The following is a 26,777-nucleotide window of genomic DNA, read 5'->3' as shown; positions in this document are numbered from 1 at the left end:
CTGCGGTCCAAGCCCCAGGGGGCCCGGCAGATAGGTCTGTCTGTGTGTGAATGAGTGTTCCGTGAGTGTGTGTGTGTGTGTGTGTGTGTGTGAGAGCGTGTGTCAGTGCCAGTGAGTATTGTGTGAGAGTATGCGCGAAAGTGTGTGTGTTTGCACAAGTGAGTGAGTGCTGTGCAAGTGTGTGTTGTGTGTGTGCGTGTGTGTTTATGTATGCATGTGTCTGTGAGTGTGTGCGTTTGTGTGTTCATGTATGCGTGTGAGTGCGTGTGTGTGTCCCCATGTATGCGTGTGTTCGTGCGTGTGTATTCATGTATGAGTGCGTGTATTAATGTGAGTGTGTGTGTGTTTGTGTGTGTGTATTCATGTATGAGTGCTTGTATTAATGTGAGTGTGTGTGTGTTGGTGTGTGTGTGAGTGAAGACGTGTCGCCCTGCTCAGCCCAAGCAGCCGTGCCCCGCCCCGTGGCCCTGCGACAGCAGGAAGGACTGCACCACCTCCTCGGTGGCCTGCGGGCTGGTGTTGACGTCCTCCAGGGCGTCGGCCACCGCAAACTGCCGGTCCCTCAGGCGGTTCCAGTTGGACAGAATGTTGTGGTACTCAAACACCTTCTCATAGTTCCCCACAGAGTTGTACAGTTTAATCAGGCCCCTGTAGTCGTACTCCAGTCCGCTGTAGCCCTCGCCGAACAGCTTCTTACCTGAGCGGGGTTAGACACACACACACACAAACGCACAAACGGTAAGGGAATGCTAGTAACAAGACCAGGTCGAAACCTAGTATACGGCTGGACCTAACACACTTCATCCGGCCGACCAATGGTGTGACTTCATAACTCGGTCGACCAATGGTGTAACTTCATCACTCACTCAGTCAGTCACTCACTCAGTCAGTCGGTCACAGACATTCGCGTTTGTAGGGCTGGCCCCGCTGTTGCGGTCCAGCCAAAAATGCTGGGGAAATCTCTGAATATTAAGCGAGATCCTTCCCCCCCCCCCCCCCTTACCGATGGCGATGGAGCGCAGGTACAGCTTCTCGGCGTCGTCGTACTGGTTCATGTCGTAGTTGTAGAGCGAGGCCAGGTGGCCCACGGACAGGGCCACCTCATAGTCCTCCTGGCCCAGGAGCTGCTCCTTGATCTGGATCGCCTTGATGTGCATCTCCTCCGCCTCCTAAAACGCCAACGGGATCTCCGTTAGAACCGTCCGCCCAACATCCCACAAACCCGCGATGGAGACAATTCACAAGAACTGCACAAGGAGAGCAGGCTAATTTGCAGCAAGCAATTATTGGTGCAAAAGTTCTTCACTGAACTAATGAGTTTAATTAGATTCTGCAAGGATACAAGAAACAGAGCAAACAAACACACAGCTTCACAGGAAATACAGTCTTCCTTGGCTGACCAGGCTCTCCGTGATTTCTGGGCTCACCAGGGCTCTCTTTCTTCTTAATGATGTTCCAAACAGTGAATTTAGGTGAGCCTAAGGTTTGGCCTATGTCTCTGGCTGTTTTTTTTTTTTAGCTTCTCAGCCTCATAATGGCTTCCTTGACTTTCACTGGCAGAACTCCTCATGTTGACAAATTCCAATAATCAAAAGCCTACAAACCAAGACTAGATACTGAAAGCTCTCTTATACCTGCACTAAGGAAGCAACTGAACACACCTGACTAATCAGAAATACCTGTGAAGCCATTTGTCCCAAACATTATGGTGCCCTGAAAGAATTTTTTGATTGCAAATCTAAAATTGAGGCGTATACTATACACACACACACAGTATCTACATATATATCTACAGTACACACACGCACACGTTCACACACCCACTCACACACGGGATTATAACTAACGTTAGATTAAAACCACAATTGCTGTGAAAATGTACGCTATCAGTAGCCTCTTTTAGTTACGTTGTGGATAGTTCCTGCCCGCTTTCAGTTCCCAGCCACCCGGAGGAAAAGGGGCTTATGGCTCAAGGAGAAACCCCTTCGTTGGGATGTGTCAAAGTGAGAGTGTCCCCCCTCACCTTGAACTTGCGCATGGACTGGTAGAGCCGGCCCAGGTTGCCGTAGTGCTTAGCGGTCTGGACGTTGAACTCCCCAAAGGCTTTTTTGGCCAGCTGGAGGGAGGAGAGGTGGAGGTCGTGCGCCTCCTGCAGCAGCCTCTCCTCCGTTTCTTTGTTGTGGCAGTCGATGGCGATCTCCTCCAGGATGAGGGCTAAGGGGAAACAAATATCATTTAAATTTACTAATGAAGGTGCAATACAGATGCAATGGAGGGGTGCACTAGAAGACCCAGTCAAGCCTGAGGACATAATTGAGCGTCTGCAAACTACTTCTATTTACACACAAATATTTCACAATGAAGCACCTCAAGTGAGTTACAGACATGTCTCACTATTGCAAGACTGTACAAGGTATAAATGTGACATGAATCTTTCACTGAATGTGCACTACAACACCTCCCCCGACTTCCACTAATACTATATTATATAGTACACAAGTGGTGATTCACTTGAAGCAAATTCTTCCTTTACAGAGTGTGCACTATACTTAATCTTCTCACCACAGGATAGGATACAATAAGGATACTCATAGGATGGGATACTAAGCCTAGGATACTAAACAGTTACCTGAATGTTCACAACATCACATCCTTTGACCTACACTCATTGGCTCATTTAGTGGACTCTACAGCACCCCCTAAGAGCTACAAATGTCCATTGGGTTCACTACAGTGCCCTCACAACTACTTTAGCCAGAAGCAAAGAAAAGAAACTGCACTCACTCACTCACTCACTCACTCACTCACTCACTCACTCACTCACTCACTCACTCACTCACTCACTCACTCACTCACTCACTCACTCACTCACTCACTCACTCACTCACTCACTCACTCACTCACTCACTCACTCACTCACTCACAGGATTCACTCACTCACAGGATTCACTCACTCACAGGATTCACTCACTCACTCACAGGGTTCAGTAAATATTTTCTATGGTTGTAAACGGGGCCGATTGTGAAAGGCGGTGACTCACGGTACCTTTCACCCTTTTGGACGAGGCGAGCAGTAGATGGTCTTCGGGTAGAATGTGAGTGATGATGTCTATGGCACGTTCTGCGTGGAATCTGAGAGAGCGGTCCCAGAACAGCCCAGTGGGGGAAAGAGCGTTAGCACACGTTCTCAGAGGCGCAAACACAAAACATTTCTGAGAAAAGAAAACAACAAGTGTACACAGCGAAGTTTCACCAACCAAGCAAGCTCGAGAAGTCCCCCCCCCCCCTTTGTGAGTATAAATTTAATAAACAGACTCTTAAACCAAACAACCTCAGAGTGGGAAAAAAAAGAAGAAGGATACTCACAGTGCATTGTCAAATTTACCAGAGCTGTACTGGTGTACATAAGAGGAGTACGCGAGGTCCTCGTGCGCCGTGGCCACGTGGATGTTCTTCCCCCCGAAGACGGACTGCCGAATGTCCAGGGCCGTCTGAAATCGAGTGACAGCAGGCATTATAAACAGCTCAACTTCAGGGGTGACAAGGTGATGCAGACCCAGTCCACATCACAGCCTTTCTCCAGTTTTGGGAGGATAACAAAAAGCACCTGACGATTCAAAGATAAGCAAATACCGAAATGCACAATCTTCATTGCAATTTGCATCACACCAGCACGTGCAAAAAATAGCCCATACATAGAAACCCAATACAAAATGTTTTCTCGAACTGCAAAAAAAAACAATTTTCCCGCAAGAAAATACAAATACTATTGTGTGATCCAAAGTGCACCCAAATGTGTTTACATTTATATGGCCATTGCTGCTGTATCTTCCTTTGTCATGTTATTCAGTCAATTAAAACAGAAAAAGAAAGGCTGCTCACTCTTTTCTCTGATTCCTCTGCTTCTGAATGAATTCTAATTGAACAGACTTCAGAAATATTGGAGATCTATTTCCTTATTACTTCACTGCTTTTGTTCTTTGTCACAATTCTACGGTTATATTCAGCTGTGTACACGTCACATCATCTTCACTGTCCATCTCAAAGATTCATGCAAAGTTAGCAACCTATATGTGTGAAAAGAGAGCTTCCTGGAGAAGTGTTAGCTATTAAATACTGCATCAGAGAAGAGTGTGCAACCCCTCTTTTTCAGTGTTACTTGCAATGCCTTGGTCTGCACCTCGCCAAACAAGGTGAGCATTTTCTTGTTCACTTTGGATGTTATTCAGTCAAACCGCTGTAAGGTTTTTGCATGAAAACAAGCATTTGAACAAGCAGGTTTCAGTGCTCAATGGCAGCACATAGCAATGTTACTACCAGTACAGAAATCTCCTAGAGTATTCTGGCAACTGGAATACACAAATCGTTATATTCCAACAGTAAACTGATAAAGTAAGCGGTCAGACCAGTTCAATTCATAGAAGGAAAAATATTTTTCCCCCTCCAGAGTTCAACGTACTTTTCAGACACATGACAATGAATAAATTTGCAGAATAACCTTAAAACCAAATTATTGCAAATGAAATTTAACCGGGTAGATCATGTAAAAATTAACAACAACCCTCAACTCAACAACAAGCAAACCAAAACCACAACCAACACAGAATCGAGTGGACAGACTCACCTGGTAAATGGCGACAGATTGACAGATGTTATCTACGTTCAGCAGGTAGAACCCGTAGTCTAGAAGCGTGTCCGAGTATTTGGGGTGCTTGTGTCCAAAATGTTCCCTGCAAAAAAAAAAAAAAAAAAAAACCCGAAAGCGTACGGTTAGGACACGAACGAACGGGGAAACGGTCGCCCCTGCAGCCCGTTCAAAGCGACGCGGGTGGAACTTACCGAGCCAGAAACACCGCGTGCTTTATCAACTGCTCCGCTTTCCGGAACTCCCGCTTCACCACACAGGCCTGCAAGGACACACGCGTCAGCTCCAGCACTGCACCGCACACAGCTCACACCGGCCTCACCAAAGGCACCGTCCATTAACATCATTTACCAGGCTTTTATTTTGACGCTAAGTGCGGTGTTGATGTCAGAATAGCACCGGGTCAGAAACTGCTCATTGGTCACAGCTGGCTTAATTCAGGTAAATGTGATGGTGGCCCTGATGTCACAATTACCCACTTTTCTTATCACTTGCCATGCGCTCAGTGATCAGTGAGATCTAACGGAAGTAAATATTTCCACTATTGTGAATTGTTATTAGTGACAAGACCTTCGGTACCACTTTCATTAAACAATGGTACATAGATGTTCTCCATTTAAAGACATTTATAAAGAGATTTTTATTCCATTTCAGAATACTCTGAAAAACAATACTCTACTCAAATAGGCATTTCCTCCCCTTCAATATAAACAGTCACAAGCCCATGAGATTTAGGTTTTACTTTCTGTTTAGCACGAGCAAAAACAGGCCAAACATCTGGTGGTAACAAAGATATTAAAAGACAACGGCTCTGCCACCGATCCCAATGCTGCTAAGACATCACAGAATGGCCTTGAGTTGTGCTTGAGCTTCGTAGACGCGGTATCAGTTCTGTACCCGTCAGCCATTCCGAATGTTTATAATGCGGCTGTTCTGACTCCGGCGCGGACACAGACTGTGCGAGAGGTATCAGGCAACCGAGATAAAGGGAAACATTTCCACGTAAGCGCGGCGAGGAGATTCCCCCAAGGCCGCTTCAGAGAACGGCGAAGCGACACGCGTGAGAGAGAGAGAGAGAGAGAGAGAGAGAGGCCACCTTACCTTAGAGGCCTGCCTCAGAACGTCAACAACCACCTTGACGGGCAAGCCCACGGTGATCTCCCTCATGGCCTCTATGCACCACCGGTACGCCTGGAAAACACAACAGCGGGGTTAGAGACGCACACCAAGGGGGGGGGGGGGGGGGGGTCATTCCGCGCGGCCGTCTGCAAAAGGGCTATACCGCGCGCGATGGCTTGAGGAGCCGGGGGCCGGGGCCTACCTCGTCGTAGTGGCTCTTGGCGAACAGCAGGGCGCACAGCTCCCCGTAGAGCGCAGCCTTGTTGGCCTGGTGGCCGTGCTTGGCCAGCTTGTCCATGTAGGACTGGGCCAGCTTGAAGGTCTCCTCCCCCAGGTGGTACTTGCAGTTGCCGTTGCGCACGTGAAGCAGCCTGAGGGGCCGAGGCGGAGACACACCGGCGACGGAAAATGAAAATTAAAACGAAATTCACGACGTCGTTTCCGTTATCTAAACGATTACATGTTTCCAAAACAGCTACGTGAGCAGAATGGCTCAAGGTTCTGTAATGTTAGGAGTAAATTGCAGAGATATAATTGCACGAACTGCTAATGAGCTGGTGGATAATGAAACACTGAGCGGGGCCAGCGTCCTGACTCCTCCGCTTTGTGAGGGCGGGAGGCTGACTGCAGGGTCCTCACCTCACGCAGCACTCCACGGCACGGTACCAGTGCAGGACCTCGTCGTGCAGCGTGCACAGCTGCAGACACGACAGGAACACCTTCTCCGCGTCGCCGTACCAGCCCGCGTCCGACAGGAAGCCGCCTGGCGAGAGAGAGAGAGCCGCCGTTACCGCCGCCCGCGAGCCGCCGCGTAAAGCCCGTGCGCGCAACTCCAGTCCTGAAGGGGCGCTATCTTCTCGAACCGTTACCTTAGTTTTGGTTTTCACGCAGCCTTATAAACTCCACAGGTTCGCTCCTGTGCTTGAGCACAGAAAAATCTTTCGGATGCACCTGCAGTCTGCAGCTGATGTTTATGCAAATCTCCGATCAAGATACGATCGAGCTAATTGAGAAACTGAGAGCAGAAAGTTTCGGCACAAAATCCCGAAACGGATCTGGCCCTCGCTGCGCACCCCCGACGTACGGAATCGGCCTGAGGGCGTGCAGTACTACAGCGACAGTGCCTAGGGCCCCAAAGAAACATTTCGTCACTCCGAGGCCGAAACCCGTGACGCGAGCTGGAGAAGGCCAGCGGGGAGGCGGGCCCCGGGAGCGGCGAACCCACCCAAGACGAAGCCGAACTGAATGGCCTTCTCTTTGACGTGCGCGTCCGACTCGGCGATGTAGGAGCAGCGGCGGCTGAAGGAGCTGGCCAGCACCGAGGCCACCTTCACGCCGTGGTCCATGAGGGCCTGGAAACAGTGGTGGAGGAGGTGTCTGCGCACGCACACACACGCACACACACGCGCACACACGCGCACACACACACAGATACACACACGCGCACACACACGCGCGCGCACACACACACACACACACGCACACACACGTACACACACACACACGCGCGCACACACACACACACACGCGCGCACACACACACAAACACACAGGACACAGGAGTACAGCATTAAGCCATCGCACACACTACTGCGGGATTCCTCAACATGTCATTCATTTCAGCCTGAAATAATTTTGTTCAAAACGCACGCAATTTTTCACATTTTTAAAACCCACACGTTCCCAACTTTCGCCCTTAAAGCTGCAGCTTACCCGTTTCTGCGCAAAATAAAGGCCCGATATTACCATTCACCACGCAACAAACCCGGCCTTCTCTTCCGTAACACTATTCAAGTGACAAAGACTTTGAAGAAATATTGCAAAATGCGTCAGTTATGAAATGAAGAAGCCGGCCGTGCCCAATTCTTCCTAGTAAACGTGGTCTGGACCGAAGCAGGGGTGTGATGAAGGACAGGCGCATTCCACAGGGGAAGACAATGTAACGGGCCTTTCTGTGGTTACAATGTGAACGCCGCAGCCTTTGTCCGGGATTCACGCCACCGCGAGCGCAGCGGCCGCACGGGCGCGGCTTTCTGCCCCGCAACTTTCGCTCGGCGTTCCGGAATGCGTGCGAAAGGTCGGCTCGTAGGCGCGGCGCGGGGTACCTTTTGTCCGACGCACGCAGGACTTTGGCAAAGACCTCCAGCTCACAGAACTCCCCACCGAGCTGGCACAGCCTGCCCTGCTGGTACAGCTGTGGAACAAGGGCGGGGCGGGGCGGGGCGGGGTGGTGGGGTGAGGTGGTGGGGTTGGTGGGGTGGGAGAGAAAGAGAGAGAGACATGGTGTAATACATTAATGACTCTCCCAGCCACAGAATGAGGGAGTGGCACAGGCAGCTGTGAGATTTTACGCAATTCTACATTTCTTAAGAGCACTGGGTTTTTATTCAAAACCAATCAATTCTTTAATTTCGAAGTTAAATTTAGCCTACTTCCCAATGCCATGGGGAAAAAAAACCTCCAGCACCTCAAAGGAGATGTCATTCTGGGACAGAGGTGGCATTTGTATGCAGAGACAGGTTTCTGTCACTGAGCAGTCTTCCTCGAGGGCTCTCACGCTAACAGAAATGCGCCCCGTCAATTAAACAGAATCTGGATTTAAGCCTCTTCAGCAGAACGCCAGATAATGACTGATAGAGAGTGGCACAGCTCTGCCACACAGGCAGCGTTTCGTTTCCCAGCAATGAGGGGAGCCAGCCGATCCATCACGTAGCCTACTTGGAAACTGTTACAGGAGAAAATCAGCTGCTCTCTGGCAGTGTAAGCTTGGACTTCTTTTATGAATAACACACTCCAAAATAAATATATATATATAAAATGCACATAAAAAAACAAATTCAAACACATATCCGACGTTACCATTTCTTTCTAAAGATGGCCTTTAATGCACAATCGAAGACCCGAATTCCAGACTGTTCCACCAAGAAGGGTTGTGATTGAGATACGCGCCCAAATAAATCAAAAGGCAAGCTAGTTAAGGATTTATTAATAAGACAATTAATACATATACTCTCACAATACCAGCCCAGCTAAGGGGAACATGGTCTCCAGTCTGTGTGAATGGGGCTACTAGCCCGCTAATTAATTCTGTCACAACAGCAGAAATAACTAAACTTAGGTCATATTCTAATGAACCCCCCCCCCCCCCCCCCCCCCCATCAAATAGAACATGTTGTTTCTTTATGCAAGAAGCTAAATGTACATCTTTGCCACCAATGTTCCCTTAAACAACCTTTTTTTGTTTACTACTCATTTGTTTTTACTCATTACAATAAGATACGATACTTATTTTGTACAGCTATTTCTAGCCAAGAACACAGATTAGTTCACACAGTGAACACTATTCTGACCTAACCTCTGCCAAGCCAACTAGGCAGAAGAACAAGCTACAATATTAGGACAAATACAAATTACCAAAAAGTGCTGGGATGGGGGAACATGTAACAATTGTCATGAAAAGGGGGGGGGGATTTAGAATGAAATATACAGAGTGGTGGTAGTTAGTCCAGGTATAGTCTGAAGAGATGAGTCTTCAGACCACGGCGGAAGATGGGTAGTGAGGGAGAGGTTCGAAGAGTACTCTGCTTGTAGTGTGTACAACTTACCCCAAGACATTAATTTTCAATTAGTACTGACTTCAATTTAGCCATAAATAGAAACTGCTGACATACAATTGATCTTCTGACATACAAATGACTTAAAATCCACTTACTATTCCGCACTTATAAACCATCATAAATTACAGATATAAGTGACATCATTCCTATTTCTGCAAATGCGGATGGCCAAATATGTTACCAGGTGACTCAGACTAGATCCAACGTGGCTATTACGTACACGTAACACTAAATGAGGAATAATATACAAACAACCCCACGTGTTTCATGGGTAGGAGAAGTAGAAGTAAGAATATAAACAGGCATATTGGGATGGGATCATTCGATTGGAACAGAGCCCTTGTATGTGAAAATTCCAGTTCAACAAAACAATAGGCAAAAATAACAATGTCTCTATGTAATTACATAATATATTTTCAACTGGCTAGACAGCTGTAATTCATTAGACAGCAAACTAGTGCGCGAGCCAAATCTGTGGAGATCTCAATAGGACAATAGCTGAATGTGTTGGGGCGGCTTTGTTTACATCCGCTTGTCTTGGCTACCCCACACAGAGTGGCCCTATAGTAGTCATTACACACAAGGGAGACTCAATTTACCTCTACCTATTCCTTCCCCACGATACATCCCCTACCGGTGTTATTCGTGTTATACATAATATAACTGGATTCCATATCAAATAGCTTTCGACTGACGACAACCCGATAACTACGCTATTATCCATGTAAGAATTCGCTTCTGCTGGCATAGCTAAATATCTACCGTTGCCTGGCTACAAATAGTTTGATGCGAATTCAGGCAACGTAACTACTTACGCTAAATCTGTAGCTAGCTAGTGACAGCGACCTAGCTAATTTGCAAATGTTAGCTAACCGAGTATCTAGCTAACGAAAAAACACAGTGGGCATTCATGTAACGTCCACGTTCATGGAAACTAACACTATTCATCAGTGTTGTAATATTGACGTGCGACGTGCTACCCTGTCCAGCTAGGGACAATCTAGCCAGCAACGAACGAATAAAAGCGCTTAGTAGCTATATGTTGCCAAGATGTGGATAGGTAAGTTAGCGGTCTGGCTTGCGCGAAGTTATGCAGCAATAGCTAGCAGTCGTATGTGACATCAACCTAGTAAGTTAGTAACTATTAGTTAAATATTGACATTATGGTCTACATAAGAAATACAGACATGCGATTTTCGCATGTTGTAGTGCAGACGTTTAAGTAAAACATACAAAATGTAACATTATTATCTTGCAAAGACGAGGCCCGGGGGACCAAACCAGTTAGGCAGCTGCTAATGTTAGCTACCTAGCAAGAAAGCTAACGTCAACCACTAACACACTACAGCCTGTCACGTAGCTAGTTAGCTAGCTGGATAGTTAGCTAACTGGGTATGGCCTGCAGCTAGCCTACTAAAACTCAAATTTATGTTCTTGTCTTACCTTGTAGTACACATCAAACTGTATATTTTCTGGAAGGGAACGGATATCCCTTCGCGATCGGCTGTAATTGTCCACCACGGCAGAAATAGCAGTGTTATACAGTGTCTCTGGGATCCATTCGAGCTCCACTGCGGCCATATTGTTTTCCTTTTCTGATCTAGCTAGCCAACTAGCTAGCTAGCTACCTTGCACCAGCCCCCTCCTTTCTGTCCTTGCGTAGCTAGCTAGCTACGTTGCCAAGTTAAAATCGCTGTCTTTGTATCTCCACATATAGTTACCTCCCGGTTACAACACAGGGGCAACCCGATGAATATGTTTAGATACAAACACGAATACACCGTTGACCGTCATTTCATATTTGCTCCACAGCCCCGTATACCCAATCCTCTTCACCCCCCTGTTTTCCCCAATTTTCATCATCAGTGCCAGTTGACGTAATGACGTTACGCTCTCTGCTGTTGCGGAGGACGTTGCTCGCCTGTTCTGAACAACAGCGGCCCATGCATTAATAATATGTGTCAAATAATAATAATAATAACTATTATTATTATTATTATTGATGTTGTTGTTGTTATAAACCTATTATTCATATTATTATAATAATTATTATTATTCTGGAAAAAAATAAGATGGTTTTGAATACAATATTGATGAAAATCAGTCCGGATTTGCATATAATAATTTACACATAATTGCACATTTTCAATAATATTCGCTTGGATTGGATCAATTTGATTATTCTGAGCTTGTCACTGATGACAGCCTATTCTGTTCCTCTATTTTTACAAAACATATACTATTGAACATCAATTTATTCAATTTTCTTTAGAAAAATTCAGGTTTGGAAATTATTTCTGTTATGCTGTTAAAACACACTAACTGTAAGGGTTCAGTTAAATTAGAATGTGGTCGCTCTCGAAGATTTGATCTAAAAAGTAAAAAAGGCAAAGTTGTGCTATTTTTTCTTATCTTTTCCTACGTGTTACCCAACATATTTGTGTACAGTACATATTAGAACTAGTACTATATAAGGAATTACTATTGCTGGGAGGGAATTGATTATAAGTCAGTCAGTCAGTCAGTCAGAACCTTTATTTAAATTCTCGGAGGTACAATTGAGGGCCAGGCCCTCTTTATCAATGTAGCCGAGATTACAAACACAAGTCAACTTGCTGATGACACAACTTTGCTTTGAAAAACTCCTGATCAGATCCAAACAGCTATAGATGTAATTAGTACCTTTTCTATGGCCTCTGGTCCTGAAAAAGTCTAGTTTGCCTTCTATCTGTAATATACCAATAAAAGACAAAGTCTCTTATTTGGGTGTTATTGTTTCCAAAGATCAAAAGGTGATTGCTTTGATTGTTTTGTCCATGATCCCATCATGGACAAAACAAAAAAGAGGCTCAATCAGTGATTACCAAGAGATGTAACGCAGAGCAAATAACTTTTTCAAACCAAGGCAGAGGGAATCTCATGTGTCACTTATTCTTCTTATGGCACATTGATAATACATTACATTACATTTCAGGCATTTGGCAGACGCTCTTATCCAGAGCTACGTACAACAAAGTGTATAACCGTAACCAGGGACAAGTGTGTTGAAAACCCTAGAGGGAAGTACAGTTCCAAGTGCAGGGAGCGACCGCGTAGTTTAACTTGGACCTTGTAGGTTAATCTGATCAACACAAACAAAAGCAGCAGCAAAGCAGTCTATGAAAATAATACAAGCAATAATTAAACAAGTAGGCACGAGATAAAACCATCACCAAAGCTATTGATAAGTTATTGTTTTATATCCTGTGGAAAAATTGTACACTGTATTATAAAATTTGTTATTACCAATAATTATGAAAATGGACTTAATTGTATTGCTTTTTTTAACCTCAACTATAACTTTAAAATAAACTGGATAACATTTCTAAGAAATTGTATCTCGATGTAGAACTTCATTTGATGTATAATTATAATGTAAAATTGCGGCTAATCTGTCAGCCTTTCATAGACAGGCTTCATTGGCCTGGTCCATGATTTATAATTTTTCTCCACATAAATAAGTTTTTTGGAATAACAGTGACTTTTTGTTTAAGAATAAGACCATTAAAAAAAAAAAAAACATTGGTATGATAAAAATATTATTCTTATGAATCAGATGATTAATCCACAAGGCATGTTGATCACATGTTTTTCCAAGAGAATTTTTTAATGCGATTGGTGCTATACCTACCTAATGCTGCTGTAACTCTGCTTAGAGGGGTACCTCACACTGATGTAGTGCTTGAGATTGATCCTGCTGGTTCTTTTATTGGTCAAATGTGTTTTTCTGAAAACTTAAAGAACAACAGAGCTATTAGATTCTTATTTCATACTTGAATAACTTGGTTTGTGGAATTTTCTGGAAAAAAGTATGGATGTTGCCATACAAATACTTAACAATACGTAACAAATAAAGTTAGAGAATTTTCATTTAAGATTATTCATAAGTGCTACCCTGCCAAGCACTTTATGAAGAAATTGAAGGCTGATATCAATGTGAATTGTTCCTTTTGAGATATACATCCTGAGACAGTACTTCATATTTTTTGGTATCACTCTCAATATAGAAAGTTTTGGCAAAAGCTATTTGCATATATTATTAACCACATATATTCAGATTTTAGTCGGTATTACAAAAATGTACCATTGAGTTCTTTGATTGTGATAAGATATTCAAGAAACAATTATATTTCATATATCTTATTATTTTAGTGAAATACCATATACATAAATGTAAGTTTTCAAACAAGAGACCTGTTTTCTGTTTTTATTAAGGAAACAGAACAGTGATTTAATTCTATTGAGTTTTCCTCCAATTCAAAAGCTGTAAAAACTATAAATGTATGTACTCTTTTAAAAGTCTTTCTGTGATTCTTTTTCTTTCTTTTCTTTTGATTTTATTCCGTTTAATATAAATCTCCTGGGCTTGTCTGTATTGTTCCTGATCTTTAATTATAATACATAATTTTCCACAACCAACTTGTCTCCTCCATGACCCAGAAACCGATCTTTGTGTCCTCCCTCCCTCCAAAATCTCAATATTGGAGGAGGCAAGCAAAGTGGATTCAAACTCGGCTCCTCATCTCCTCTCAGCAAAGGATACATTGGGTGCGTCCCAATACACAAAAAATGTGTACTCCATTCCTCTGCAACCTCTTCGTCTCCTCCTCCTTACCCCGGAAAACTATTTGTATTCTCCTGTGTCCTAATTCTGGAGGAGACAAGCAAAGTGCATAGAACTGTACTGACGAAGTGGCTTCAAGCTCCCCTCCTCTCTCCTTTTCTCCACATACTTGTGGGAGAATGGGGGAAAGGAGGTGAGGAGTGAAAAGTAATGGGGCACACCCATACTGTCCCAAGCTTCTTCACACCTCCTCGTTCTCCCCTTCATCTCCTCCCCTCCTTTCCATGATATCAGAACATCGCAGGTGGTCACGAATGATATCCAATCACGATCCATAAAATATGCCCAAAACTATATGCCACGCCCCTATCCCTGTGGCGTTCATCGAGCAAAACATTTGTGTGGCCAACCCACAGTTTATGGGCCAACCCTTACTAAACACTGACCGTGGCTTCCCAGTTGCTATAGCTCTGACGTCAGGACGTTCCTGGGCACGTTTGGGAAGCGTAGAAAATAAACAAAAGACGAAAAGAGAGAGGTACAAATTTTACTTGGCAAAACTAGCTTTGCATCTACGCATTATCGTTTACAGTAGGGGCTGTCATAGCCATGGAAAACACATTATCGGTACGAGTGAGTGTATTTTCAGACCAGGGAGGTAGGAAATATATGGAAGATGTTACCGAGGTTGTAGTAGAGCAAGAGCCCAGTGACGAGGAGCTTGATCCGGTCGGAACCGCGGAGACAAAACTGGACATCTGTGACTATGCCAACTACACGCCAGAAAACAGGCTAGAAAATCGGACTCCGATAAATGTTACTAGTTGTCCTTTGCCCGCCACTATTTCATGGATGCAAACGGAAGAACACAAAAGTGGTTGCATTGTTGCAGCAGAACCGGTGCTGGATGTCAAGACTCGACCTCGGAGGTCTGTGGCTTTCTTCGCCGTGTTTGATGGCCACGGGGGCCGAGAAGCGGCGCTTTTCGCTCGGGATCATCTGTGGGAGTTCATTAAGAAACAACGTGGGTTTTGGTCCAAGGATTACGATGAAGTATGCGCAGCCATCCGCAAAGGATTCGTTGCTTGCCACCATGCAATGTGGAAAAAGCTGCGTAAGTGAGTTTGTAGAACTATGGGAAGAGACATGTTCTGTTTGTTTTGTAGTTTGTACTTGTAAATACACATGCATTACGCATATTATCTCGCATATTTGCAGATGACTTGCAGTAAAACACAATATTAGTGATATACAATATTTGCCTATTAGAAATGGTCCTTTGTGCATTTTGGAATGCTGGAATGGTTCGCGCTTATACTTGAAGGTCAATACGTGTGTTGGCAAAATTACAGTAGGAGAAAATGTCGGTCCAAAACAAGCGAGCAAGATTATTTTTGCGTAGGGTATCGACAGCCAAATATCCAGTCAGTGCATTGCTGCCTTGCACCCCTCAGCTACCCATTATTGTGCTGCATTTCAGCTGTAAGTATCCGATGTAACAAGTGATGTTTTAAAATTGGGCGCCAGAAGAAAACTGGCGGAAAAAAATGCCCAACGATCTTTCTCATCCCCCAGCACTGACAGTTCTGCTTGTAGACTACTATGCACTCAATTCCTGTGGTGTCGTGCTTGACATTTCTACAGTGGTTCACATTGGCAATAGTGAAATTATTAAAATATGTTTTTATGATAAAGGACAGTTTTAACCAATTGACAATTTCATTAAGGCAACAATTTACGCATTTAGGTGGCACCCTGTTTTGGCTTTTGCTGCCATATCAAAACAAGCTCTTCCTGGTTGGGTTGATTAGATGGACAACTGCCTGAACCAATTGAGTGGGTCTACTTAAGTACAAAAAAAAAAGCATCCAATCAGAGCGTAGATAGGGCGTTTCATCATTTACTCCGCAGTCCAGCAGTCGAGGCAAAGCGTGGCGTAAATAATGCTATTTGGCAGTGATGCTGAACTGAAGGCAGAAACCTTAAGAAAACGAAACTGGAACGTGAACCGGGCCGAAACTATAGACTGTAGGAAAACACGCTGCACGTCGAATTCCTGAATTTGGAGTAGTTGTTTTTGACATTGGCAGTGTTTATTCACTAAACATCGTTTCCCCCACGTTCTTTCCATTCCTCTGAATATTTACTGACGTGTGGCATTCCTGTTGTACATGGTGTTCAGTCGTATTATTTAATTTTTTAATTTTTTTTTTTTTTACGTTTAATGCTAACAGAAATGGTGATACATGGACACACTATTCCAGAGTGATTTCGATCAGCATCTCCTGACTCTATTACCCAAAAATTAAATGACACAAAACAAAATGTCCAGTAATTTTAGCTGAATAAGGTTATGTGTATATTTAGCTAAATACTACCCTTATAAAATAACTGCCGTTCAACTGTAGTTGTAATGATTGTTGTTATTGTGGTATCACTGCAGTAGTATGCAATATTTTGGGTGTACTTGTTTTTTATTGCAGTATTGCTGCAGTTATAATGCAATTTAACTACTTCACTTGCAGTACTCATGAAGTAGAAATTATTTGTACTGCATTTTTGTAAGGTTAGTAGGATTAATGTAGGGCCTAAGTTATTTAACAGCCAAGTTTAAGTAGGAGCTAAATAGATACTACTACATTATGCTATGTTGTTTACATTATTTTATTTATTTGTTTTGCTGGTGTGCCTTATATATGACTTTATTTAAAAAATGCATACACATAAATATATACTATGCACTCTCATGGAGATAAATATGTAAAGAAGCATTTAGATTTAGACACTTTTCTAAAGAGTAAAATTGCCACCCCTCAGTTGGCAAATGATGTGGCAAAAGGCCAAGGGCAATAATGATCATACAAGAAACTGTCAAAGTAAAGGAAACACTTAAATAAATGAGGGATGCAAAGTATATTGGAAGCAGTTGCTTCCACAAAGGTGGGCTTCAGTGACAAAGACTGCTGAACTTGCTGATGTTTCATGAGGAACAGTGGCTAAGGTTATATTGGCATGGAAGTCTGCGGGACAAACATCATCAGCTAGGGGCATCTGTATTTGAAAGCACCTACTCCTTGACTGTGATGTCCATGCATTGGTTCAAGATACAAGACGAAGAAGAGTCCACTGCAAACTTCACAGAGAGGGTTATCATAATTGCTGTTTCCTTTACATTGGCAGTTCTTGTAGTAGCTGAGTATCTGTAAATTTAAAGAATCTGTGGTGAAAGATCCTGAATGTTTGGACCCTGTGTTTGGTTTCAAATGCTGTAGTACTCTGGTGTCTCATTTGCTAAGGAAAAGGGGGCTTACTGTTTGCTTGCTTTGCACTTCCCTTTAACCTGGTGGCTTACATCTCTCACATTATACATTATAATCCAGCTGGATACTTACTGAAGCAATTTATGTTAAGTGGATTTCTTAAAGGCACAACAACATTCTACCATCTGGGATGTGAACCAGAAGCTCTCTGGCCAAGTCTGTTTTAGCGAATCACTCTGGCACATTTGCAGATGCCGGACCACGCATTAGGTGGTGCGTTTTTGAGGAAGCTCAGCTGGCATAGCCTAGATCCTGTAGTGCTCTTTGGCATAACATGTGTGACCCTCTAAATTATGACCCGGCCACACTGATGCGTAGCCTCAGCATGCTGACTCATCGAAATTGTATCCTAATACTCTACTATGGATGGCATCCCCCATGTGAAAAAATAGTGTACTAAGCATGCACTGATGTAATATAAACTTTAATTATACTTAAAGCGTTTTAAGCATAAAATGGTGTACTTCAGCATACTGTTTTTTCACATGGACTGCCCTTGTTCCAGAAGTGATGTCACAGGTAATTATTTCTTGAATGGCAGTGTACAGTGCTGCCGTGTTTTTCCCCTCTCATTTACGCTAATGCTTTGAGCATAGCTAGTTTAGACAGAAACATCCAGTTGACTGAAAGCTTCAGAAGAAATGTACTGTACAGTCAATTCCCTGTAATTGCTCATTAGATAACTGCATGCTATGTTTTACTGTACGTTATGCAACTTTAATCATATTTTTTGACATAGTCCTGGTAAAGCTCATTCCTAGATGTTTTTGTCTGGTATGCGTCTTATATTTTTGAAATCATTCGTCGGCCTTTAAGAGGACCATGGTTTTGCTTCTGGGATGTTGCTTGCCTTTGATTACCTAATTGAGCTTTCACCTGAGAACTTCCAAGTTTATTTTGCTTCCGTATGAAGCAAAGAGTGGATACTTCAACTTTAATCCCTCCTGGCAGGTTCCCGCGGACGTAAATGTGAATGTCGTGCGTTGAGTGAGAAGTGTGAGGCGGGAGTGCGGTGTGCTCCCTCTGAAGCCTGTCTTTCCTCCCCGTGTAGCTGAGTGGCCAAAGACCCTCATGGGCCTCCCCAGCACCTCGGGCACCACGGCCAGCGTGGTGGTGATCCGGGGGGACTGCATGTTCGTGGCCCACGTTGGGGACTCCGCGGTGGTGCTTGGGGTGCGGGACCCTCCCACTGAGCGGTCCGTCCAGGCCGTGGAGGTCACGCAGGACCACAAGCCTGAGCTCCCCCAGGAGAGGCATCGCATCGAGGGCCTGGGGGGCAGGTGAGAGGCTGTGCACAAGCTCTTAAACCATATCATATGTATAGCAGTACTGGCACAAATTATGGAAATGCTGCATTTATAAACCAGTGTGACGATTAATGCATCATTTTTCAACAGTTTCTCTTTTTGGCAAAATAAATGTAATATGCAGTGAATGTAATATCAACATAAAACAAAAATGAAGAAATAGTTAGCATTTGTGTGTTAAGCGAGTAATTATCCTTACACTTGAATATGTATTTCTTTGTTTAGTATTTTTCCTGCATAAAACGATCATATTCATGCGAAGAAATAATTTTTTTTTGCATACTTTGTTTCAAATTACTGTTGGTCACATAATGTCATTTCCACTCGTGGTCAAGAAGATAACCGTTTTGAATACATTTTTATGGACAAACATTCGTACAGATAGAAGTTTTGACCGTACTAATCTTTTCTTTAAGCGCATTGTTTCTGTAATTTGTGCCAGTACTGTATATACACACGTCAGCTTGCAGGCACCTGATTGACCAGCTGGGGGTTGCTAGTGAGCAATGAAGTGCTGTTATTTTAGCCAACTGAAACACTCCCATCCCTTGGTGACAGCCAATTGTGTCGTCTTGTAGGACTGCCAGCCACAGTCAGCACTGGTATGATCTGGATTCCATACGAGACTATGAGGCCCATCCATAGACTAGAGCAGTGCCTTAACAGGATGAGCCACCCAGCAGCTCATTTCCTCGCCACTGTTGCCTCTAGACTTGCTTTTTTAGGCTGAGCTACGCTGTTAATTATATTGTGACAAATGTTTTGTTAAGTGTGGTATGTAAATAGATTTAGATTTTTTTATTCTAAAAAATGAACTATCAAGGGCCTGATTTTCTGTGCAGGATGAAATGCTGGATATTGCGTAGGACAGGCAGCTAATCTGGTGTCTTGGCTAATCTATGTTGCTGACTGCCTGCCTTGTTTTCGCCCTGTACTGACCATCTCCAGTGTGATGAAGAAATCGGGGGTGAACCGTGTGGTGTGGAAGAGACCGAGGCTGACTCACAATGGCCCAGTCAGGAGGAGCACCGTCATCGACCAGATCCCCTTCCTGGCCGTGGCTCGAGCACTAGGTAAGGAGGACGAAACGGCTCAAAATGGCTGACTCTATCCACTCTCCTCACCAGGTTGGGTTTCATATAAACTCTTATCCCTTTGCATAGGGTTTTAAAACACTATACCTGTGAAAGGCTCCCTTGTGTGGTGGTTATTAGTTGCTGAATTCCCAATGTTTCCTCTGGGAGGAAGAGCGGAAGATTCATGGTGTTTTTCATTGGACTGTAAGTAGCTTCTGGTTGAACTCGTGTTGGGGATTGTTCTGCCACCTCCTCTGTGTTAAGCCCCGCCCTTATGGAGAGAGAATAGTCTCAATATCAAAAAAATAAAAAAAGGAAACTAAGAAACTTAAGTCACTGAATGCGCAAATGCTGATTCAACACTTTGCGAGCCAATTTAACATTTGAGAATGTCCTATTTCAAAAAAACACATGCGGAAATTGAAAACATGTTTTTGGTTTTCAGATACAAAGTATGAGGTATTTGTGCAAGAGGGAAAATATGTATTCACAAATCTGTATGCATTTGTGGAAATCAGAGCACATTAATTTCAATTTCAAAAGACACGTTGAGAGATATTTGTTTGCGGATAGTGAAACACATTTGTGACTTGTCTCTTATTTGTGGGTCATGAGACAGACGTTTCTGAATAATATTGAGACTAATCTCTCTCTATACGCCCTCCACTCTCACTTTCCGGACAGGTGACCTGTGGAGCTATGACTTCTACAGTGGGGAGTTTGTTGTGTCTCCAGTGCCGGACACCAGTGTGGTCAGACTGGACCCCAGAAGGCACCGCTACATAATCCTGGGCAGCGACGGGCTGTGGAACATGGTGTCGCCGCAGGACGCCGTGAGCCTGTGCCAGGACCACGACGAAGCCTTGGTGAGTGCCGCTGTCGGGGCCTGGAGGGTCCTGGGGGAGTCCTGGGGGGGTCCTGGAGGGGGGTCCTGATGCTTCCGCGAGCCCCCGGAGTCGAGACCCGAACCGTGTCCCCTGCGCTTGCGTCCCCAGGCGCCCTTCGGCGTGTCCAGCGCCTGCCACCTGGTGACCCACGCCCTCCTGCGGTGGCGGCAGCGCATGCTGCGGGCGGACAACACCAGCGTCATCGTCGTCTCGCTGCAGCAGGCCGGGGGGCCGGCGGTACCCCTGCACCGCGAGGAGGTGATGTTCAACCTGGCCGAGGGGCCCCAGTACGGCGCGGACAGTGGATCGCGTTCAAGTACTCCGATCATTGAGGTGTGTGCAGAATAAGTAACGGCACACGCATACACACACACACACACACACACACACACAGACAATCAGACAGACAGACAGACACACACACACCCCCGCACATGCACTTGCACACACACACACACACAGACAATCAGACAGACAGACACACACCCACTCACATGCACATGCACACACACACACACACAGATAGACAATCAGACAATCAGACAGACAGACACACACCCGCGCACATGCACATGCACACACACACACACACACACACACAAACAATCAGGCAATCAGACAGACATACACGTACTAATTGTTTACCGTTCCACATCATCACGTCTGAAATATGATGGTGACCAAATATTCGCTGAACCAAAATCAACCCGAAAAACGTTTTGCGCGAGTTCTATGATCCAGACGCGGCACAAGAGCTGACCTTTACGCGTGCGTATTGTTTACTGTCAGCATGTTCTCCTTCGGATGGCGTCTGCTTTGGATGTTGACACTCATTAAAGCTTTTCCTCTCACTCGTCGAAATTAAGGCTTGCACAAAGGAAGCTGAAGTGTGCTGTGAGCAGCAGAGTGCCCGTGCCAGTTTTTAAAAATTTACCTTGGGGGGGTGGGGTGGGGGGGGGGGGGGGGGGGGGGGGGGGGGGGGGGGGGGGGGGGGGGGGGGGGGGGGGGGGGGGGGGGGGGGGGGGGAGGGGGGGGGGGGGGGGGGGGGGGGGGGGGGGGGGGGGGGGGGGGGGGGGGGGGGGGGTGGGGAGGGATGCAGAGGCATTGAAGAGAGGGCCCTTGTCTGTGCATTCACAGCGACAGTGGGCACCATTGTTGCCGGGCTTGTGAAGAACAGCCACTCGTCTTGTTTGTACACCTGCAGTGCTTTTCAAAGGCCGGCTATTATCTGCTGTTTTTAGGGAGGGAGGCGAGTGGCGGAGAGTTGGCCTTTCTGCACGGGAGGGAATGTTTTCTGTTTGTCTTTGATCTCCAAATGATGACGTGAAAAGAGCAGGCAGATTAGAGGAAGGGACACTCCTTCAGAGCTCTAATGGTGGACATGGCAACCCGACCCTGCTGTTGTTCTGGCACTTTCTGGATCCGGGTGCATTACGGAGATTTCCTGCTGGCAATTGGGGTGAGGGTTCATGACATTCCGTGTTGTAGGTGTTCAAACCCCGGAAGTCAAAAATGCCCTCGGAACTGTGTTCTGGGTTGGGCCCACAGCCTATGAAATGTGACCATTTAGAACTGCAGCTGTATCAGAGTAGCTGATTTTTGTAGGACTGCAGCAGCGAGGGAGCCAAAGACGAAGAAAGACACAATTATGTCAAAACACAAATACCATGGCAACCTACCTGGCATTTAAAGACAGGATGCACTAGCATGATAAAAAAAAATAGCTGAGTGGTGTGGTAGAAGTGCTACTGGAGAATTTCTACAGCAAAAAATAAATGGGCACATTAGTCTTAGTAATAATTATTGCTATATCCGGTGCTAATGCATTTTACTACTTCAGTAATTTAAAAACTCATCTGGTGTTTCAGTCCTGACTTCACTAACTCCACAGAAATAAAAATGATAGAAAACTCAATGCACTGCCAAACACACTTTGCTTAGAATTCTGAGATGTGACGGAGTGTAGCACAGTGGGTAAGGAACTGGGCTTGTAACCGAAAGGTCGCCGGTTCGATTCTCGGGAAAGGACACTGCCGTTGTACCCTTGAGCAAGGTACTTAACCGGAATTGCTTCAATATATATCCAGCTGTATAAATGGATACAATGTAAAATGCTACGTAAAAGTTGTGTAAGTCGCTCTGGATAAGAGCGTCTGCTAAATGCCTGTAATGTATAATGTATGTAATGTATGTTTCTTGGATGAGTTTTATGTGTTATCTTAATGCGGGTGTTTTAAGTGGCACGCCGGCTCCCTGACCTGGCTGTGTGTGCTCCTCTCTGCAGCAGACGCCGGACCTGGAGGTGCCCTCGTCCGCGTGCGAGCTGCTCCCTGCCCTGCGGCGGCACGACTGCCTCTTTGGGCCCGGCTCGTACGACCTCTCCGACCCCGCCGCCGACAGCGGCACTCAGCTGGGCGCCGGCGCGCCCCTGCCCCGCTGCAAACGGACCCCGGAGGCCCCGCAGAGCCCCGGCGGCCCGGCCGGAAAGAGGCCCCGCCGCGGCCTCCCCTCCCCGGCCGCGCCCCGCCGCAGGAACGCCGAGCGGCTGTCGGCGCGCCGCGGCGGAAAGGGCCACGAGCCGAACCGCGACGTCCCCGCCCTCCTGCAGCAGCACAGGAAAGCTACCGTGTGCGTGTGCTAGCGGCTCCCCCCTCTCTCTCCGCGCCGTGGATATGGCCGCCGTTTTTCTCTTCCCGCGCCACCAGGGGGCGCTCGAGGGCACGGCCATTTCGTGGTCGCAAGCTAGAATTTTGAACATTGTAACATCCAGAATGCGTTTAAAATATGTTGCCTAATGGTGCACCACTGTTTTGCATATGTTGTCTTTATACCTTTGTAAGGAAATGTCATCATGTTTGATTTTTTTTTAATGTAAAAAAAAGTGGGAATCGTGAGTTTAAGTCTACAGTCCTGGCAGATCACTCGTTGTTTACATTGTTAATTTCGCTTAAACTGTGGGTATTAAGTCTTTTAACTATTGTTTCTTTATTCCTCTGAGTGAAAATTAAATAATGGCCAATTTTACACCAGCATGTAAATATTCGTTCATACAAAAGGATAATCCATGTATTAGAAAATATCCAAGCTATACACCGAATCAGCAATATATTTTTATACATTTATATATTTTAATATTTCAAAAGTCTAAAGGATGCAACCAATTCAAATCTTGATGGTTTTCAGCCAGTGGATTCTGATTGTCTCTCTGACTGTCCATTAATAAGTGATCCTAGAGCTGCACAATTTCTATATTATGTATACTGTCATCATTTTCTAATGTATTTTTTTTGTTTTGCCATGGAGTTAGATGGTACATCCATCCTCTACTGAAGGTGCTGCTTTTTAATCAGTGGAAATAAGTGATACGTGTTGAAATGCCACATATAGGTGATGATTGTGTGGTCACAAAGGACACAAAGCCTTGTGTGTGGTCTAAGATGAGATAGTGTGTGTTTACTTTTGCTCAAGAGTATTTGTCAAGTCAACTGCCATAAAAGCCACTGCTTATCATATGAAGGAGAGGACAATGGCTGTCATTTGGAATCTTCCACCCATTTCCAACAAAATACTCAGCCCTGGAAAAAAGGACGACTGGCCAGAACCTGGCAGTACAGGGTTGGGTGTAGTAGTGTGCAGGTTAAATTGAGCCTCTGAGAAAGTTCTGCACATTCCTCGGTGTTGTGAATGCCCCTCTTCACGCTGATAAACAAGCAGAGACATTCATTCGCAGTTCCTTGCGTTGTCCTCACACAGGGGGAGCTGGTACTCTGGAGTCAATGTCTTCCTCGCTTCTCTTGCTGTTTCTGTACCGTCAACCAGCAAGAAGCTTGTTCAGTCCCCAGTGGAGAAATCGGGGGACTCTGATGGATGGACGGTTCTGGAGATGGATGGAAGGTTGCGGGCACAGTGTTGGGTGGAAAGCACGGTTCTGACATCCCATTGGGTTAGCAATTTCATTTTTCAGAAAGTGCGTTTGGAATGGATGCGTCCAAGGACGAGAAGGGAAAGGTCTGATGTAGTTTGTACGTTAGATGTAGGTGTGATCCAGCCTGTTTGCCTGAATTTGCCAACCATTTTGACTAGATAGGCAATTCAATTAAATAGCTTCTGGAGCGCTGACATTTTGATATCTTGAACAGGCTGCTCTCAGAATTCCATTCTTAAATGCAAAAATTGTGGTCTTATTTCCTGCTCCACAGGCTTGTTAACTGTAAGGTCTTAATTATGTGGAAGATCAGTCTGTTCCAGTGCATATAGGAATGTAATCATAAATGCATCTCATGTGGATATGTGTTTAGTGATGCTTGCATCTGAAAACTGTAAGCAATACAGTATAAGAATGTGAATGTGCCTCTTCATGAACTGGTGTTTTGGATCATTTAAATTGGTAAAAATATGCATTTTCCTTTAAGTTATCTAGACAAATGCATGTTATAATATTTATCTGTCACTTGTTAAATGTTTTATTACAAAAACAGGTGTCTGGTTTTTTAAGACCAAAGTGCAATTTGACAGTTGTATTTTTCGTTTGTTTCTTTCATTTATAAATATTTTGTGAAAAAAGTGTGAAAAAGAAATGACAGGTTTCGTATTTCAGGGATTTTCAGCATGCACAATCTTGTTTATTTGTTTTGAGAAGGTTGTTTTTAGTAGTTCTAGAGGTTATGCGACAGTTATAGGCACAATTGTGAATTTGTGATATTCTCGCCATTATGACCCAGCATTTGCTGTACGTACCAATAATGTGTGCTTGTGTACAGTCTCAATGTTGAAAATCATCACATGCCCCGAATTGTACTGGATGTCAGTATGTTCAATAAACAGGTGTTTTCTCTGCTCATTGTTGACATCTATTCTCTTCTGTAGATTTCATATAGCTATGGAATTTCAAGAAACAATTCATGCAAAATAGTACTGCTGTTCCGTTTTGAAACATCTGGTTGGAATAGAAAGTGCTGTGAAGGTGGGGAGGCCATGGAACAGTTCGAAGTGGTTGAATGGACGGGTGAAATGTCATTTTAATATAGAATACCACTATACAGTAAGAATCCCAGAAGAAAAGTACATCAGAGAAAAAATACAACCAGACAATCTAATTAATATGTCATATCATACTCTACAGGTGGCTACAGGAATTTACTGGGCTCTGTGCTAGTTCTCAGATTCTTACGTAATCTCAATGGGCCTCAGGTGAGCACAGTTAATCAGACGAGTCATTGATTGCTGTTATGATCAGTGGCCATTTGTGTAATGAATACGAGCGCAGAAAGAAACAGACTTCTTTTGCGGGACCTTACTGCAAACAAATGTTTAAGAAGTTACTGCTTTATAAGGAATGTATGATGCGTTACAGAACCGACACACTGTACTACTGCTTAAATTCAAAATGTAGAGGATAATGCAATCCCAGTGTTTCCTTCAACCAATAGTTAAATGTTACCAAATGTAGGTAGGCCTAAGCACAAAGATAACAGACCAAATCCACCTTGTTTTACACTTTAATTGGTTTATAGGTCAGTACCGCCCGCCTTCTTAAGCTACCGATTCGTCGCTTTGAGGCAAAGCGGAACACTCATTGGTTTATTTGACAGATCCCATGTGTTTTTGCAGCACGGTGTTGCAACGCTCTAGAGCCTCAATAAACTGGATCACTACTGTTTGGGGTTTGTACTGTGATGTTTACGCCAATTTTGAATCACATTATATTAATCTTTGCGTATTTGGAAGAGATTCATAGCTACGTGGTGATAAATAAGCGATAGCTCCGGTACCAAACGAATGACATGATAAGGATGCGATTGTTACGCTGTCTGATAGCTTGCTAGCACTAGCTAGCTGGCGACTAGTTGTGGGTACTTCAATTGCTACGCGTTAATTTAACTAACGTTAGAGTTTTGACTTCTGATGTTGTATTTGGAACCACTTAATGACTGTGGTCTAGCGTGTAACAGCTTTGCATCTTGGTAACATTTTGTCTTTTTTTTTTTTTCTTTTTTTTTACATTGTACACTACTGTCGTAACTGAATATGTGCCTTATTATATTGCTAGCTTGCTGGCATGTCACTTTTTTGTTTTGTCTGCTATGTTAACTTGCTAGCCAGCTAGCAGTAACCACAAAACCGTATATGTGAAACGCGTACTTTCCAGTGCACCAACGTTTTTTTAAAAAAAGTCTCAATTGGAAATATGTCTTGATGATCAA

At 44.5% G+C, this 26,777-nt stretch overlaps 3 protein-coding genes across 4 annotated transcripts in view; 2 read left to right on the top strand and 1 right to left on the bottom strand.

The window, feature by feature from the left end:
- Positions 1–296: 296 nt before the first annotated feature.
- Positions 297–11,253, bottom strand: LOC118234911 (amyloid protein-binding protein 2). The gene is made up of 13 exons (XM_035431771.1): positions 10,825–11,253; positions 7,870–7,958; positions 6,990–7,141; positions 6,404–6,527; positions 5,967–6,135; positions 5,747–5,836; positions 4,840–4,907; positions 4,625–4,730; positions 3,367–3,491; positions 3,047–3,132; positions 2,024–2,214; positions 1,004–1,169; positions 297–697 (listed from the first exon to the last, which is right to left on the bottom strand). Exons 1-13 carry the CDS (start codon positions 10,960–10,962, stop codon positions 435–437), a joined length of 1,767 nt encoding a protein of 588 aa, XP_035287662.1. The 5' UTR covers positions 10,963–11,253; the 3' UTR covers positions 297–434.
- Positions 11,254–14,400: 3,147 nt separating this feature from the next.
- On the top strand, positions 14,401–25,414 carry LOC118236668 (protein phosphatase 1D-like). 2 transcript variants are annotated; one of them, XM_035435223.1, is made up of 6 exons: positions 14,401–15,098; positions 18,356–18,584; positions 19,560–19,684; positions 20,372–20,553; positions 20,683–20,907; positions 22,862–25,414. In XM_035435223.1, the coding sequence occupies exons 1-6, from the start codon at positions 14,594–14,596 to the stop codon at positions 23,213–23,215; spliced, it is 1,620 nt and encodes a 539-aa protein (XP_035291114.1). In that variant the 5' UTR covers positions 14,401–14,593; the 3' UTR covers positions 23,216–25,414. The 2 variants fall into 2 exon arrangements, with proteins under 2 accessions (XP_035291114.1, XP_035291113.1); XM_035435222.1 differs by having other exon boundaries at positions 22,859–25,414.
- A 710-nt stretch (positions 25,415–26,124) lies between these two features.
- The window catches only part of LOC118235834 (breast carcinoma-amplified sequence 3-like), a 173,661-nt gene continuing 173,008 nt past the window's right edge, over positions 26,125–26,777 (top strand). The window contains exon 1 of the mRNA XM_035433682.1: positions 26,125–26,237. Within this exon, the coding sequence (XP_035289573.1) occupies positions 26,171–26,237 (67 nt within the window). The 5' untranslated portion in view covers positions 26,125–26,170. The remainder of the gene's footprint in view (positions 26,238–26,777) is intronic.

The sequence above is a fragment of the Anguilla anguilla genome, chromosome 9, assembly GCF_013347855.1.
Source record: "Anguilla anguilla isolate fAngAng1 chromosome 9, fAngAng1.pri, whole genome shotgun sequence".
NCBI classification, from domain to species: Eukaryota; Metazoa; Chordata; class Actinopteri; order Anguilliformes; family Anguillidae; genus Anguilla; species Anguilla anguilla.
The sequence above is the reverse complement of the archived record's forward strand: the minus strand, read 5'-3'. Positions and strand labels throughout refer to the sequence as shown.